At 39.5% G+C, this 14,539-nt stretch overlaps 1 protein-coding gene across 1 annotated transcript in view; it reads right to left on the bottom strand.

The window, feature by feature from the left end:
* Positions 1–13,512, bottom strand: part of LOC134286182 (uncharacterized) — a 94,106-nt gene extending 80,594 nt beyond the window's left edge. The window contains exon 1 of the mRNA XM_062847758.1: positions 13,398–13,512. Coding sequence (XP_062703742.1) covers positions 13,398–13,512 — 115 coding nt within the window. The remainder of the gene's footprint in view (positions 1–13,397) is intronic.
* Positions 13,513–14,539: the final 1,027 nt, after the last annotated feature.

The raw sequence follows: 14,539 nt of genomic DNA, 5'->3' as shown, positions 1-14,539 counted from the left end.
ATTGAAATACAGCTCCAGGAATTTAGATTTTTCGAAACATACGCTGGTCGGACTGGTTCACTCTTCAATAAAAGGAGATTGAATTAGCCCAAAAGATTGCAAAAATTGAAGGGAGAAATGGCGCAAATATGACCATTTTAGTATCACAGATACCAGGGTAACATGTTAGTCAGCATGCTACGGGTTCAGTCCTTTCCAGTTCATGCCGCGTTCAATTTGCATGTTCAAATATATTTGATCGCAGTGTGCCGAGTATGAACTTCAATGCAAATTAAACGCGTTCACACTGCAGTGCTGCAATTCGGTTCTGAATTCTTATGCGCACAACATTGGGGGAAATAGTTTTTGTCGATATGTGATGCTAATAATAATAAACCTGTTTAGTCACCCGGAGTTCCTTGAGAAACTTAATCAGGAATGGTCAACTGATGGATCGACGATCAGACTCTGTTGGTTTACTCAATTTTATGATTTTCGATAATTCATGCCAATAACTCCGTTACTGTATTGTATTAAATCATATGATTGGAAATCCGGATTTTCCAAAACCCATGTTGACCGGACTGGTACGCTCAGATGTGGTTCCAATAGCAAAAGAATTTCTGAATCTCATGAGCTCAAAATGTTTGAAATCTGTGGAAACATGGTGGAGGTATGGCCAATTCAGTTTCGCGGATTTCGCTAGTGTTCAATTTAGAGCTCGCACGCGTTATAAATTTAGAACTGAACAAAGTTCAAACATTTTTCCATAACATTATGTTCCACTTCAATGTCTTTTCATCAGTTAGAGTTATCTCACGTAACCAGATGTCCATTCGATGAATAGTCAAATCGATTGAATGTCATATACTTCCTCTTCCGTAAAATGGGTTTTGACCAAATGACCGTTTGACCAAATGTACTTTCGAGCAAAGATTCTTTCGTTTTCTATGATCATTTTCAAGTCGAGTCAAATGTTTATCAAAGACCAATAGATTAACAATAAATGTCCAAAATGTCATTTCATTCGATTCTCTACAACTTTCAAAACATGTTGATATCTTTCAGCCTTTTGATATATTTCAGCCTTTTGATGTTTTCTGCCTTTTGATCATTCAGCCTTATGTGTTTCAGCCTTTTGATCATTCAGCCTTATGTGATTCAGCCTTTTGTACGTAACCCCTACCCTCGACGCCTGCGTTGGTGATCTGACCAGTCCGCTTTTCGCGAACGGGTTGATCACCTCACCCTCCACGTTCTCAGATTCCCTAATCAAATACGTTTCCATCACTGCTGTAAGGGTCCCCCTTAGAGCCGCTATCCCTCACTGCCACTGAAGTAGTCGCCCAAGGATCCCGGTGGTTATCTATGCAAGCAGGGAGGCCACCCACGGGTTGGCACAGGCCCTTATGGGACCTGAGCTCAGAGCCAGGATCAGCGCAAATCAGGATACTTCAACTGAACCTACCTCCACCCAGTTAGTTTCCTAAGCTGGATACAGTTCGGGAACGTACTCTAAGGCCTTGCCAAGGTTTTATGGGACGGAAGGCGGCTCCGACATTAGCCCATCCGTCGTTTCAGGTCAGTGTCACCCGGCCCTACTAAGAGGATAGAATGCCGTCACCACCAGCACTCCTCTACTCCGCGGTCCTCTTATAGACTGTTTCAGAAATTATAAATACACTAACGATTGACTGTCATTTTATTTTAAGAGTGATATGCAGGAAAGTTTCTAATAGGTCATGTAGTAAACACTCTAAGGATACAAATAATACCAACTTTGTTACCATTTCGTGCAAAAGATAGAAAATCGAGATCTGTAAAACAAAGGTTGAAAAATGGAAGTTGCACAAAATGGTCATGAAATATAAGACAGTGAAATATAAAAAGTTTCATAAATGATACATTTCTTTAACAAACATTACGGAAATCACTGTATCTATAAGAAAAGATGTTTCTCTTTTTGCCAAAGTAATTTTGGCCGAAAAAAAATGTCAAGAACCACCATTTAAAGCCCACGGTGCTCCCCAGACCGTTATTATAAAACAAAAATCTCCATTCAATCGGTGCCCACCATCCGTTTTCTATGACTATCCTGCATGTCTGGGCAAAATTTGAAAAAAATCGTAGGGCCCATTTTTGAGTTAGGCCCTTTTAAAGGGCGTAAAGCCATATTTTCAAAGAAAACATCAAAATATTTATGCACTCAGCCATTTTTGAACGATTTTGATGAAATATGTTCAAGAATAATTGTATTGCATTGAATATTAGATATGTTTAGCATAGTTTTTGTTGAACTTTTTGAAGAAAATATGAACATTTTTATTAGTTGACATAAACAAATGTGAATTTATATGAAAATATTTCAATAATGTTTGTTACTTCTTTAGTTCAACAACGTTAAGAAAATCGTGAATGTAAAAAACAAAAAAGTAAATGAAGGGAATGCACATTATGTGCGTAAGAATAAAATGAAGAAGAGTTTTTTTTTATCTAGTTCATTTATTCGGGGCTCAATCGCGTATAACGCTTTACGGAGCCGAAGATCTTTTTGAACTAAATATATACAATATACTCACGATAACAACTTTTAATCATATCTGTTAGTTATGGGAGGAAGCGACAACACTCGTGGCAGCTCAAGGTTAGAAGGTCACAATTTGAGGGATGAACAGGATAAGGATTGAAGCAAAAGTTCTACCCGGGGTGAATCGCATCTTGCTAGCATAGAAGAAGAGTTTACATTGTTTTAAGCCCTTAACAGGTAATTCATTTTATACGATATATTATTTCCTGCTGGGAAAATACCGATAATCATGTGCAGAGGGTCTCTACTCATAGTGACCGATCGCCTTGAGAAACGGTTAAACATTAAAGTGGGTGGTGTATCACAATAGATCAGAGAAATGGTCGCAGTGATAAGTTACCCTACAAAAAAAAGCCCTTAACAGACTAGTTTTATTTGCAGAAGAATAAAAAAACGAATAAATTCTGTATAAAATCAGGAACACCAATATGTGATGATTCATAAATTTCGATTGGCAAATACATTCAATCAAGTATGTATTGTATTTAAAAAGTAATATCTTGAATACGAAAATAGCGTATTAAAAATAATAATAATACCAACACTGAAAGCCGCTTTGCAGTGAAGACCACAACAATGTGTTTAAATTTACTATGAGAAAACATGATCATCACACCACAAGTGCTTCTTGACAGCGATTTGTCTTCTCTTTTATCATCTAATTCGATAGTCACGAGGTGCTTTGTTCGAAACTGATTGGCCGCAGAATCTTTATTTTAAGTGTGAAAAGATGCCATACCATGGTGAAATTGAGTTAATATTAATCGTTGAAGTGAAACGAAACGCAGTCCCCTCAAACTCATTGACGTTGAGTATTAGGTTCAATTCTGCAGAATAGTAATACTAACCACAAGCGGTTTTAAGCATATGAGTATGATAAATGCCGAATCGCTGACACTATGTGGACGTGTATTGCAAATTAAAAGACTCTAATGCCTAAGCAAGTCTGTATATATCTACTTTTACAGAGACATCTGCATATTTTATGTGAGTGAGTATTTTTTTCAATAATTTTCGCGGCTCATTTCAACTGGCGCAGTCCATAATCAACGTAAGGTATCTGTTCTGGTTTGTTTTTTGTATTATTTTTGTTGTTTTTTTTTGAAAGAAGTGAGAATAAACGATAAAAACAAGAAAGGAATCGATCGGTGGCCATCTTAACCCCCTCCCCCTTTTGTCCACACAATATTTTCAACATATAAGGGACCGAAATATTGACTTTCAGATGGTTGATTTATCAATCCTATATTTTTTTTTAACAGATATAAAAACTTTTTGTATAAATGTACCAGATGTATTGACATGGTATTCTTAAAATAACTATTTATCTGTTTTAACTAGCTTTTAGCCCAATAAGATTTCTAGTCGAAATGGCTTACTTTCCTACTTCTACTTTACATTAGAAGTGGGATTCAGGTCCCAGTCTTAAAGCACATGTGCTTCACACTTGAATGTTCAAACATCGGGATGGATATCATTTTACCAACTCTTGAGAATGATTAAATATTAATAGATTCGAGAGGCATAAAACACTGCAAAAACGATTGATATCTTGTAGCAAATATTTTCAAACCCATTCCTTTGAATAAGATATTTTGTTGGGATCTGCTCTGCCTCATACTTGGGTATTTATTTTGTGTTTCATTCATGTGTGAAAACGAACTTATATGGATAAATTTTCATGGCTCTAACTTTTTACTACAATTTCTATTATAACCCCTGAAATTCTATTTAAATTTCCTCATCACTTTTATCATGTATTAGGTTTATAGATATCTTAATATTTTCCTTTTCTTGTAATTTCGTCCGCATTTTATTTCTAGTTGAAGCAAACATAGATGTTCAGAATTTATTGTAATATTCACGTTATAGTACTCACTTATCCATATTACAACACTCAAATGTCCACATTTTCATAAAAAAATCTAGACTAGCATTTGAAAATGGCATAACAACCATTGCATATTTCTGCAACCTCTGACCAGTAACAGGTAGAACAGACTCCCTTGTGTCTGATAACGGTATATGTTTTCATAAATAAATCGAAATACGCCTAGGAGGGACGGAAGAAACAGAGGCATGCAATGGTTGTTCCGCCCTTTTCACATGTAGGTGGAAATCAGTCAAAATCATGTTTGACACTACTGGTACTCAATACAAAACAATTCTTCGTGAAAATATTTCATAACAATCGTTAAAAAAATAGCTGAGCACATAAATATTTTGATTTTTACTTTGAATATATGGCTTTACGCCCTTTAAAAGGGCCTAACTCAAAAATGGGCCCTACGATTTTTTTCAAATTTTGGCCAGACATGCAGGATAGTCATAGAAAACGAATGGTGGGCACCGATTGAATGGAGATTTTTATTTTATAATAACGGTCTGGGGAGCACCGTGAAGCCTTCATAATGCAAGAAAAAAGTAGCAAAATTTTGAACACCACTAGCTGAAACAAACATAAAACAAACTAATACCTCAACAACTGTGAATTACATTCGCTTTGATAGTATGACAAGCATTGCCATCTGAAGGATAGGATTACCTGCAAAAAATACTTATTTGTAATGGAATATGTTCATAAACGCTGAGAAACTGCATTGAAGTCCTTAAGTTGCTTAGAAAAACCTTGAAAAAATAAGAAAGTTGATCTCATCAAAATTCTATGGTAGTGGCCTCATGATTTTTTCCCTGATTTTGATGAAGGCATTTCTTAGACAAGCTATTGAGGTAGCGAATGTGATAAAGAATAAAATAATTTTTGAGATTTAGTAAGAAATAATGTTGAAAACACCCTTGTGCATATTAAATTTTTAAGTATGAAGTAAATAATTGAAGAACTCGATTGTTTTTCAAAATATCATGACAGTTTACATGAAACATAAAAATGTGGAGTGCAATATACTGTATTGTGAAAACAATTGGTTAAAATCAGCAAAACACATTTTTTTATTAGAAAAACAAAGTGTATTTATAATTTCTGAAACAGTCTATAGAGTGTACCATCTCATTGACCAGTAACGTCGCGCGCCAGTATATCGTAATCAGGAGCTTACTGACATCGCTCCTGATGTGCCCGAGGCACCCCTGACTAGGCTGTGGCACTTTGGAAGCGGTGCCGGTTCGCTTGAACAGAGTTGATGCTTCCGGATGTGTGGTATTTCTGAAGAGGCCCAGCAGAGCCCACTGCTGAACCCCCGCCACGCCTAGGCAAACCCCGCTTGAACAGTTCGTGTGCAGCGCACATGATGCTCGGTCACCTTGCGATGCCAAAGGTGGTGAGTCCTCACTGATGTTAGAACATGCTTCGCCTAAGAAACGCCATCTTAAGCTCCCACCGACTAACACCCTGTATAACGGAGAGTGAGTGACCACATGCTAGAGTGGCCCTCAAATCAATTATTTACTACTGGATCACACAAAATTTTCGTAAGAATTCTTGAGAGAAACCTTTGAAGAGTTTCTGGAGAATAACTTGAAGGAATTACTGCTGCAATCCTGCTGACGGATTTTTTAAAGAAAAATTTGAAGAAATTTTTAAAAGATTCCATTAGAAATTCGTCAAAAAGAATCCTTGGAGGAATCTCAAAAGTACGCATGAAGCAATACCTGAAGGAAGAATGTGTGGAATGAATTCTTGGGAGAGTTCCTGAAATAATCCTTGAAGAAGTTGCCACTGGAGGCATTTCTAAAGCAAACTTTGGAAGAATTCCTGGAAGAATACATGGGAAATTATCAGAAAGAATCGTTTCAGTTTCTAAAAATTCCTGATTTTAGTACCCAAAGAAATCGTGTGCAATAATTTCTAAGGAAATTGGCACAACGTACCAATTTGGTGTTTTATTAACCTTCATCCAGCCAACGTACATTTCCTACCTTCGGAAAAGCACAAAAATAGTCATAGCTTTTTTTGTTTTTCTTTATTTAAAAAAAAAAAAGACACTACACCGTCTTCAACCAGAGGTTGCACAGACAGAACAATCACAAACATGAGATAACGGACAACACACGAAACACCCAGTGGTCCAGTGGAGGATTTTCCGTTTGACGAAAAGTTTTCACCGACTGGAGCGGGAATCGAACCCACACTCCAAGGCTAACGAAACGGCCAGACGACTGACGCCTCCAACCGCACGGCCACGAAGCCCACGATGGATTTTGATGAAATTTTAACAACTTCCCGAAAAAACTCTTCTAGTTTATGATGCCGGGGACATGGGTTTAGACGTGTGCGCCGAAGCAGTTTTCACCGGCGGCGGCGTGTACAGCAAATTGAGGCAGCGGCGGCGGCGACGCCGGTGCCACGCCGTTCGCCCTATTCGGCGGCGGCGGCGGCGGCGGCGGCGTAATCGGCGTGACCTTATTTTTTTGTGAAATGCTAGAAAATATTAATACAGAATAATTTATTTCCTGTACTTGAGTACATTTTTCATCTATTTTGTGTGAAGGGTGTAAACGTATGTAAATCAGAGATTTCAAGAAAAACTATCCTTGCAAGAAGTATGCTATACATTTAAGAGAGAATTCTTGAGGACGTTTATCAGGAATTTTATAAAGGATTCCTCTCGAGTGAAATTCACAACGCTGCACGTCTCTTCATAGGATATTATTTTCTAAAACTCATTTTAGACCAGTGCTGTTATGGTAAAATATGATTTCCTTTGGAGTTCTGTTATGGTTCATTTCAGGAATGTCTAGAAGGAAACTAAGAATTCTTTCATGCGTTCCTTCAGGAATTTCTCCAGAAAATTTTCAACAATTTTCTGGAAGTTCCTCCAGGGGGCTTCCTGGAAGATCCTCAGATATTCCCCCACGGGTGGGATCGCAAACTTCTCTAGAGATTTATGGAAACCTTCCTCCATGGATTCTTTTTCCGGCGATCCTTAAAAAATCTCTCCAAAGATTCTTTCAGGAGTTCCTTTAGAAATCACTTCAGGAATTATTTCTTGACGTTTCTTCAGAAATATCTCAAGAATATCTCTTCTTGGAATTACTGCACAGCAATATCCAGGTTATTTTTTATTGCACGAATTCCTGATGAATTGCTTTCAAGCATTCTTTCAGAAACTTCTTCATGATTTAATTCAGAAATTCCTCAAGGATGTTCTTTAAAAATGCCTTCAGCGATTTTATCAGAAACTAATCCATTTTTTTCCTTAAATATTTCCAAAAATTTCTCATAACATTCTTCTACAAATTCCTTCAAAGTTATCTCAGGAGTTTTTTTTTCTTACCCTGTTGGGTAAAATTAACCACTGCGTCCAATTAACTGATCTTTTGTGGTGAATCTCAGGAGCTCCTCCAAAGACTTTAACAAGAGCTCTTCCAACGATTATTTCTGAAATGGTCGCAATGAAATTAAATCTTGTCAGGAATTGTCTATAGAAATTCTTTGAGATAACCCTCCAAGAGTAACTCGGAGGAATCTCCAAAGGAATCTCTGGAAATATTTCTGAAAGAATTGAAAGAGGCATTCCAAAGAGAAACCGTCTAGGCATTTCAAGGCTTTCTTCTTAAACCCTGACGATATTTACCAAGGGATCCCTTCTGAAGAAATCGGAAAAATGTTTAAGGTCATTTCTAACTGACATTCTCGAAAAATCCTTAAACTAGAGAAGGAGTTTCTAGTGATATTTTAGATGGAATCCTTTAGTAGGCTGATGGAATCCATGGAGGAATTTCTGGAAGCATCTTTGTTTATCTAATTCCTGAGCATTATGTGAAAGAATCCCAAGGAATTTTCTGAAATAATTCTAGAAAGAGTTGCTATAGAAATTCCGGATACTCTCTATCAGAAACCTTTGGTGGAATTCCCACAAGGATTTATTAATAAACATTTAGAAAAAATCCAAGACAAATCTTTTAACAAAATTCATAGTGGATGTTCGAAAAGAATTCCTGAAGAATTTATGAACATAGTTTTAAAAGAATCCCTGAAAAATACTCTTATAAATTTCTTAAAGAATCCGAAGAATAATTCCTAATGCTATCCTTAGAAAAATTTCAGGAGGAATTACTGGTGAAATACGTGAAGGAAGACGCTTAGGAATTCATGAACTGTATATTTTTTCAGAAATCATTGAAAGAATATCTACATTTTCTTGAAAAAAAAAACAACGGACAGTTTTCCTTAGAAAAAATCCGGATATATTCCTGGGGAAACTCCTGGAAAAATTCCCGGAGAAATTCCTAGAGAAGTTCTTGGAGGAATACCTATAGAACATCCCGGAGGAATTCCTGAAGAAATTCCCGGAAGAGTTCATGGAGAAATTCCCGGAGGCACTCATGGACGAATTCCTGGGAAAATTCTCAGTGAAATTTCCGGAGAAAATCTTGGAAAAAAAGTCCGGAGGAATTCCTGGAAAAAGTCCCAGAAAAAATTCTGCAGAAATTCCTGAAGGAGTTCCTGATGGGAGTTTTAGATGAAATCCTGGGGAAATTTCCGGAGGAATCCCCGGAGGAATTCCTAAATCCTACATGATTTCCAGGAGAAACTTCTGGAGGATGTCCTAGTAGAATTCCCAGAAGATTTCCTGAAGAAATTCCTGGAGGAAGATCTTGAAGCATTCCCAGTGGAATTTTTGGATGAATTTCCGGAAAAATCCTGGAAAAATTCCCCGGAGAGATCCTGCGCCACCTAGCGGATAAATCCAGCTTGCTGAAATTTTTTGCCGAAGACAGCATCATTCTATCTTATCAGGTTTCTGAAATATGAGGGTTTGAACATTTCCGACACTGGCGCCGCCCAGCGGCCCAATCGCGAACCAAAGTCGCCATTGACAGTTAGTTCTTAACCTGCTGAACAAATTCGCCGAAGACACTATACTTCTACCTCATCGGGATCTTGAGATATACGTTGCGCAAAGTATGTGGCCAATTTTGATACCCCAAGACAATACGGAATAACTCCGGAACCATGTGGACCAGGCACCCATGTCCCCGGCATCATAAACTAGAAGAGTTTTTCGGGAAGTTGTTAAAATTTCATCAAAATCCATCGAAAAACAAAAAAGTTATGACCATTTTTGTGCTTTTCCGAAGGTGGGAAATGTACGTTGGCTGGATGAAGGTTAACAATTCCGCAGTTATAAATCACGAGCTTTCTTTTCCCATGACCATTTTGTATTTGTTATATCAACAGGCACGAAGATGCACAAGAAAGAATTTCTGCAGAAACCTTTTGAAATATTTCTGAGGGTTGAATATGAGCAATTTTTTAAGAAGCTTTTAGGTAAACATTTGATTGAATACTTGGAGAAATATTTGAAAGGGTTCATGACCTGAATAAGTCATGACGAGATTTTCCTCAAAAAGGATGTAATGGTGTAATAAATATGTGTGGCTTCGTGGCCGTGCGGCTAGTGTCACCAAGCATTTAGTCGCATTGTGCTAGGGAGCGCAGGTTTATTTATTTTTTTAATTTCTGCAGGGGCACCTTCACCCAAGGATTCCTTCTATAATTCGTCCAGAAACTATTTCATACATGGATTCTTTTAGATTTTTATTCCTTGGGATACCCACAGTAATTCTTCCATGAGTTTGTTTAGAAATCGATTATGGAATATCCTGAGGAATTCCTCATGAGATTGCTTCCGGGATTCACCCTAGGGTTACTTAAGGAATTCCCCCGGTTATTTCTCCAGGAGTTCCCCCAGGGATTCTCTCAGGAATTCTTCTAGGAATTCACTCCGGAACTCCGTCTGCAATTCTTTCATGAACAGCTCCAGGGATAATTAAAAAAAATCCTCCTGAAACTCCATCAGGAATTATTGCAGGAATTGTTAAGGGATTCCTTTAGAATTTGCATCCGGGATTCCGCCTGGGGTTTCTATTGGAATTTTTCAAGGATTCTTCAGGAATTTCTTCAGTAACTGCTGCAAGGATTCCGCCAGGAGCTCCTCCATGAACTCTTCTTGGGATTCCTTAAGGATTTTTAAAAATATCTTCTGCGATACATTTAGTACATCATCCTGCGAACTCTTTATAAATTCCTCCTGGGATTCCTTCAGGAATTCCTCCTAGGATTTCTTCCGGAATTTTTCCTGGGATTTATCCAGTAATTCCTCCAAAGGTTCCTCTAAGAATTCCACCAAAGATTTTTCTGGATATTCCTCCAGGTATTCGTCCGGGAATTCCTACAGAGATCACTGCAGAAATGCCTCTGGAAATTCCTCCAGGAATTCCTCTACAAATTTCTCCAGGAATTCCCATAGAGTTTCCTCCAGGAAATCTTACAGGCATTCCTCCAGGAATGTCTCGAAAGATTCCTCCTCTGATGGTTCCTGAAATTGCTGCAGTGATCCTTCAACGAATTCCTCCAGGGATGACTCCAGAAGTTCCTCCTGGGAGTTTGACAGAAATTCCTCCAAACGTTCCTAGAATTCCACCAGAAATTCCTGTAGCATTCCTCCAGGGATTCCCTCAAGGATTCGTCCAGGAATTCCTTCAGGGAATCCTTCAGGAATTCCTCCAGTGGCTCATCCTGGAATTGATTCAGTGATTTTTTTAAGGAAATCCTACAAGAATATCTCCTGAAGTTTCTTCAGGAATTCATCCAAGAATTCCTCCGGGAATTCCTCCAAGGATTCCTCCGGGAATTCCTCCATGGATTCCTCTTAGAATTCATCCAGAGATTTTTCCAGAAATTCCTCTGGGAATTCATCCAGGTAACCCGAAAGGAATGCTTTCAGAGATTCCGCTAGGAATTTATCCAAGGATTCTTCCCAAGGAATCCTCCAGGCTTTCTATCAGGCATTCATCCATGAATACCTCCCAGGGTTTCTCTTGAGATTCCTAAAAGAATTCCTCCAGGGACTCATTCAGGAATTCCTCCAGACATTCCACCTGAGAAACTTTCAGAAATTCTTCCAGGGATTCCTCCAAGAAAGGTTTTTTTTTGGTTTTCTCCAGGGATTGCTCCAGAAACTCCTACAGGGATTCCTCCGGGATTTTTTTCAGAAATACCTGAAGAATTTTCTCTGGGAATTTCTCTAGAGATTGCGCTAGGAGTTCTAGGGATTTCTTCAGGAGTTTCTTCAGACTTTCCTACAGGAATTCCTACGAGAATTTTTTTTTTCAGGAATTCCTCCAGGAATTGCTTTTGAGATTGAGAGGAAATCTCTCCAGAGTTTGCTCCAAGAATTCTTCCAGGGATTCATCCGGAAACTCCTGCAGAGATTCCTCTAGGAATTACTGCATATTTTTTTTCTAGAAATTCCTCTAGAGATTCCTCCAGCGATTCCTCCAGGAATTATCATCAATGATTCTTCAAGAAATTCCTACAGGCATTTCTCCAGAAATTGTTCCACGGATTCATCCAGGGATTGTTCCAGAAATTCATCCTGGGATATGTCAAGAATTTCTCCAGGAATTGCTCCAGGAATTTGCCAAGAAATTTCCCCAAGGATTCCTCCAGGCCTTTCATCAAGCATTCCTTCATACCTTCGTCCTTCATACTTCCCAGGATTCCTATAAGAATTCCTCTAGGAAGTCTTTCAGGAATTCCTTCAGATATTCACCAGGGATACTTTCAGAAATTCCTCTAGGGATTCCTCCAAGAATTGTTCCTGGGATTTATGTTCCCTGGAATTCCTCCATTGATTCCTCCAGGGATTGCTTCGGGAATTTCTCCAGAAATTCCTCCAGAAATTAATCCAGAGATTCCTCCAGCCATTCCCAAAGAGTTTTCTCCAGGAATTCCTCTAGAGATTGCTCCTGAAATTCCTCTAGTGATATCTCTTCAGAAGTTTCTCTAGACAACCCTACAGGAATTTCTCCAGGGACTCCTCCAAGAGTAATTCAGGGATTTATCCAGGAATTGCTCCAGGGACTTTTCCTGCAATTGCTTTTTTATTTGTGAAATTTTCCTGGAATTCCTCAAGAGATTTCTCCTGGCTTCCCTCCAGGGATTGCTCCAAGAATTCTTCCAGGGATTCCTCTGGGAACTCCTGCAGAGATTCCTCCAGGAATTCCTGTAGCGATTCCTCCAGTAATTCATCCGGTGATTTCTTTTTATGATTACTTACTGAAAGAACTGCTGTTAGTCATGGAGGACATTGTTTTGACATTTCGTTCACTTCATAGATGAATGGTCATGGGTTCGATCCCAGCTGCTCTTTCCCCCGAAAGCGGCTGATACTTATGCTCTTCTTAGCTCATATGTAAAACGGACCCGGACAACTGGATATCGACAAAACGGCAACTCATAAGCGTCTCCAGTTGGCTTAGTGGTTAAGGCTATGGATCACCAATCTGGAGACGGCGGGTTCGATTCCCGTTCCGGTCGGGAATGTTGCAAGCAAACATTACGTGATAAATGTTGAGGTCATGTGACATCAATGGTGAATTATTGTGATTCTAACTGGTGTGATGATGTTAGACAGCTGTTGATAGCTGTTTGCTATAGACGTGGACATAATGAATAAGTGAGAACAGTTCGCGTTGAGCATCCGAAGCAATCGGTCACTCAGCCATTCCGTACCTTTACTTAGAAGTATTTTTTTCGTTGCATACCACTTTCAGTAGCGCTACTCCATCCGGACCTAGCGCTGCGCCCTCCGGCTGCACGAATTACGAGGTGTGACGTGATCGCGAGTGTTACGCGTAACCCGTGTGACGTTTTTCTCAACACACCCGAACTTTCTTGATACCAGGGTATCAGGAGCAGGTAGAAATATTCCACCTTCTCAAGTACCTCGCGTCTCCACCGGCGCGAATCAGGCGAATAGACTTCAAGTGAGAGAAGTGACGAACCCGATCATTTGAAAATATTGTAAACCGTGCGCCTCCATTGAACCAAGTGATATTTAAGTGAAGTTGGTTTTTCAATTACGTGCTACCAAATAGTGTTCCCCTCCCAATCCTTCCCTTTCCGGCCGCAACCGGGGTAGATAGCAGGTGACTGCTATCACTTTCTGCGGTTCAGCTAGCAGTGCAACTGCACTCATGTTAAATCTGTTTTGACCCCAGCTCTTCCATGGCCTTCGCCAATGTAGACGACCCAGGGGGGTCGTACGGCAGAAGCTTTCCAAGTTTCATGGATCCTAGGAACGAGTTCGGAGCTGTTACCACACTGCTCTTAACAGGCAAAGATGGACGCAATCTACCGATCGAGCCTTTCATCATCGCCAAAACCATTGAAGATGCTGCAGGACCAATCGAAGACGCGAGAAGTGAAGACAAAGGAAATCGTTACGTTTTGCGAACCCGAAAAGCTCATCAGGTGGAAAAGCTCTTGAAAATTACCCGACTGATCGACGGCACGGACGTTGAGATTAAGTTACACCCAAGGTTGAATGTGAGCCGGTGCGTAATATCGACGTTCGATCTCATCCACAAGAGTGAAGCAGAAATTGCAACTGGACTAGAACACCAAGGAGTCATCGCAGTCCGTAGGATTTTGAGGAGTAACAAGGAGAACACTCCCGCGCTTATCTTGACTTTCAACAAGCCAGTTTACCCAGAAGTTGTTAAAGTTGGGCTCACCCGAGTCACAACAAAACCGTATTATCCAAATCCTCTACTGTGCTTCAAATGCTTCGATTATGGTCACCCCCGAAAAAACTGCACTAATCCTCCGCGGTGCTACAATTGCTCTCAGGGTCATAAAGCAAGAGAAGTATGCGAGGACGAACCGTTTTGCCTAAACTGTGAAGGCGGACATAGACCAAGCAGTCGTCAATGCGGAATCTACAAAAAGGAATTAGAAGTGATTCGCACAAAAATTGATTCCAATCTTTCATATGCCGAAGCCAGAAAAAGAGTAGAATCAGGAAACGGTAGCTATGCACATGCTGCAGCGCAACCTCGTCTAGATCAAGCCAGATTCAATGCACTCTCTTCGCAACTGCAAGAGATGCAGAATAAGGTTGTGCAGCTGGAACAGCAACTGAAACAGAAGCAGTCAGTAGAGGAGAAACTTGACCAACTAATGGAGCAGAACAGGCAAAAAGAAGCAAGAAACAGCGAACTTTT

The sequence above is a fragment of the Aedes albopictus genome, chromosome 2 (assembly GCF_035046485.1).
Source record: "Aedes albopictus strain Foshan chromosome 2, AalbF5, whole genome shotgun sequence".
Taxonomy (NCBI): domain Eukaryota; kingdom Metazoa; phylum Arthropoda; class Insecta; order Diptera; family Culicidae; genus Aedes; species Aedes albopictus.
Note: the sequence above shows the minus strand (reverse complement) of the source record. Positions and strands in the feature narration are given on the sequence as shown.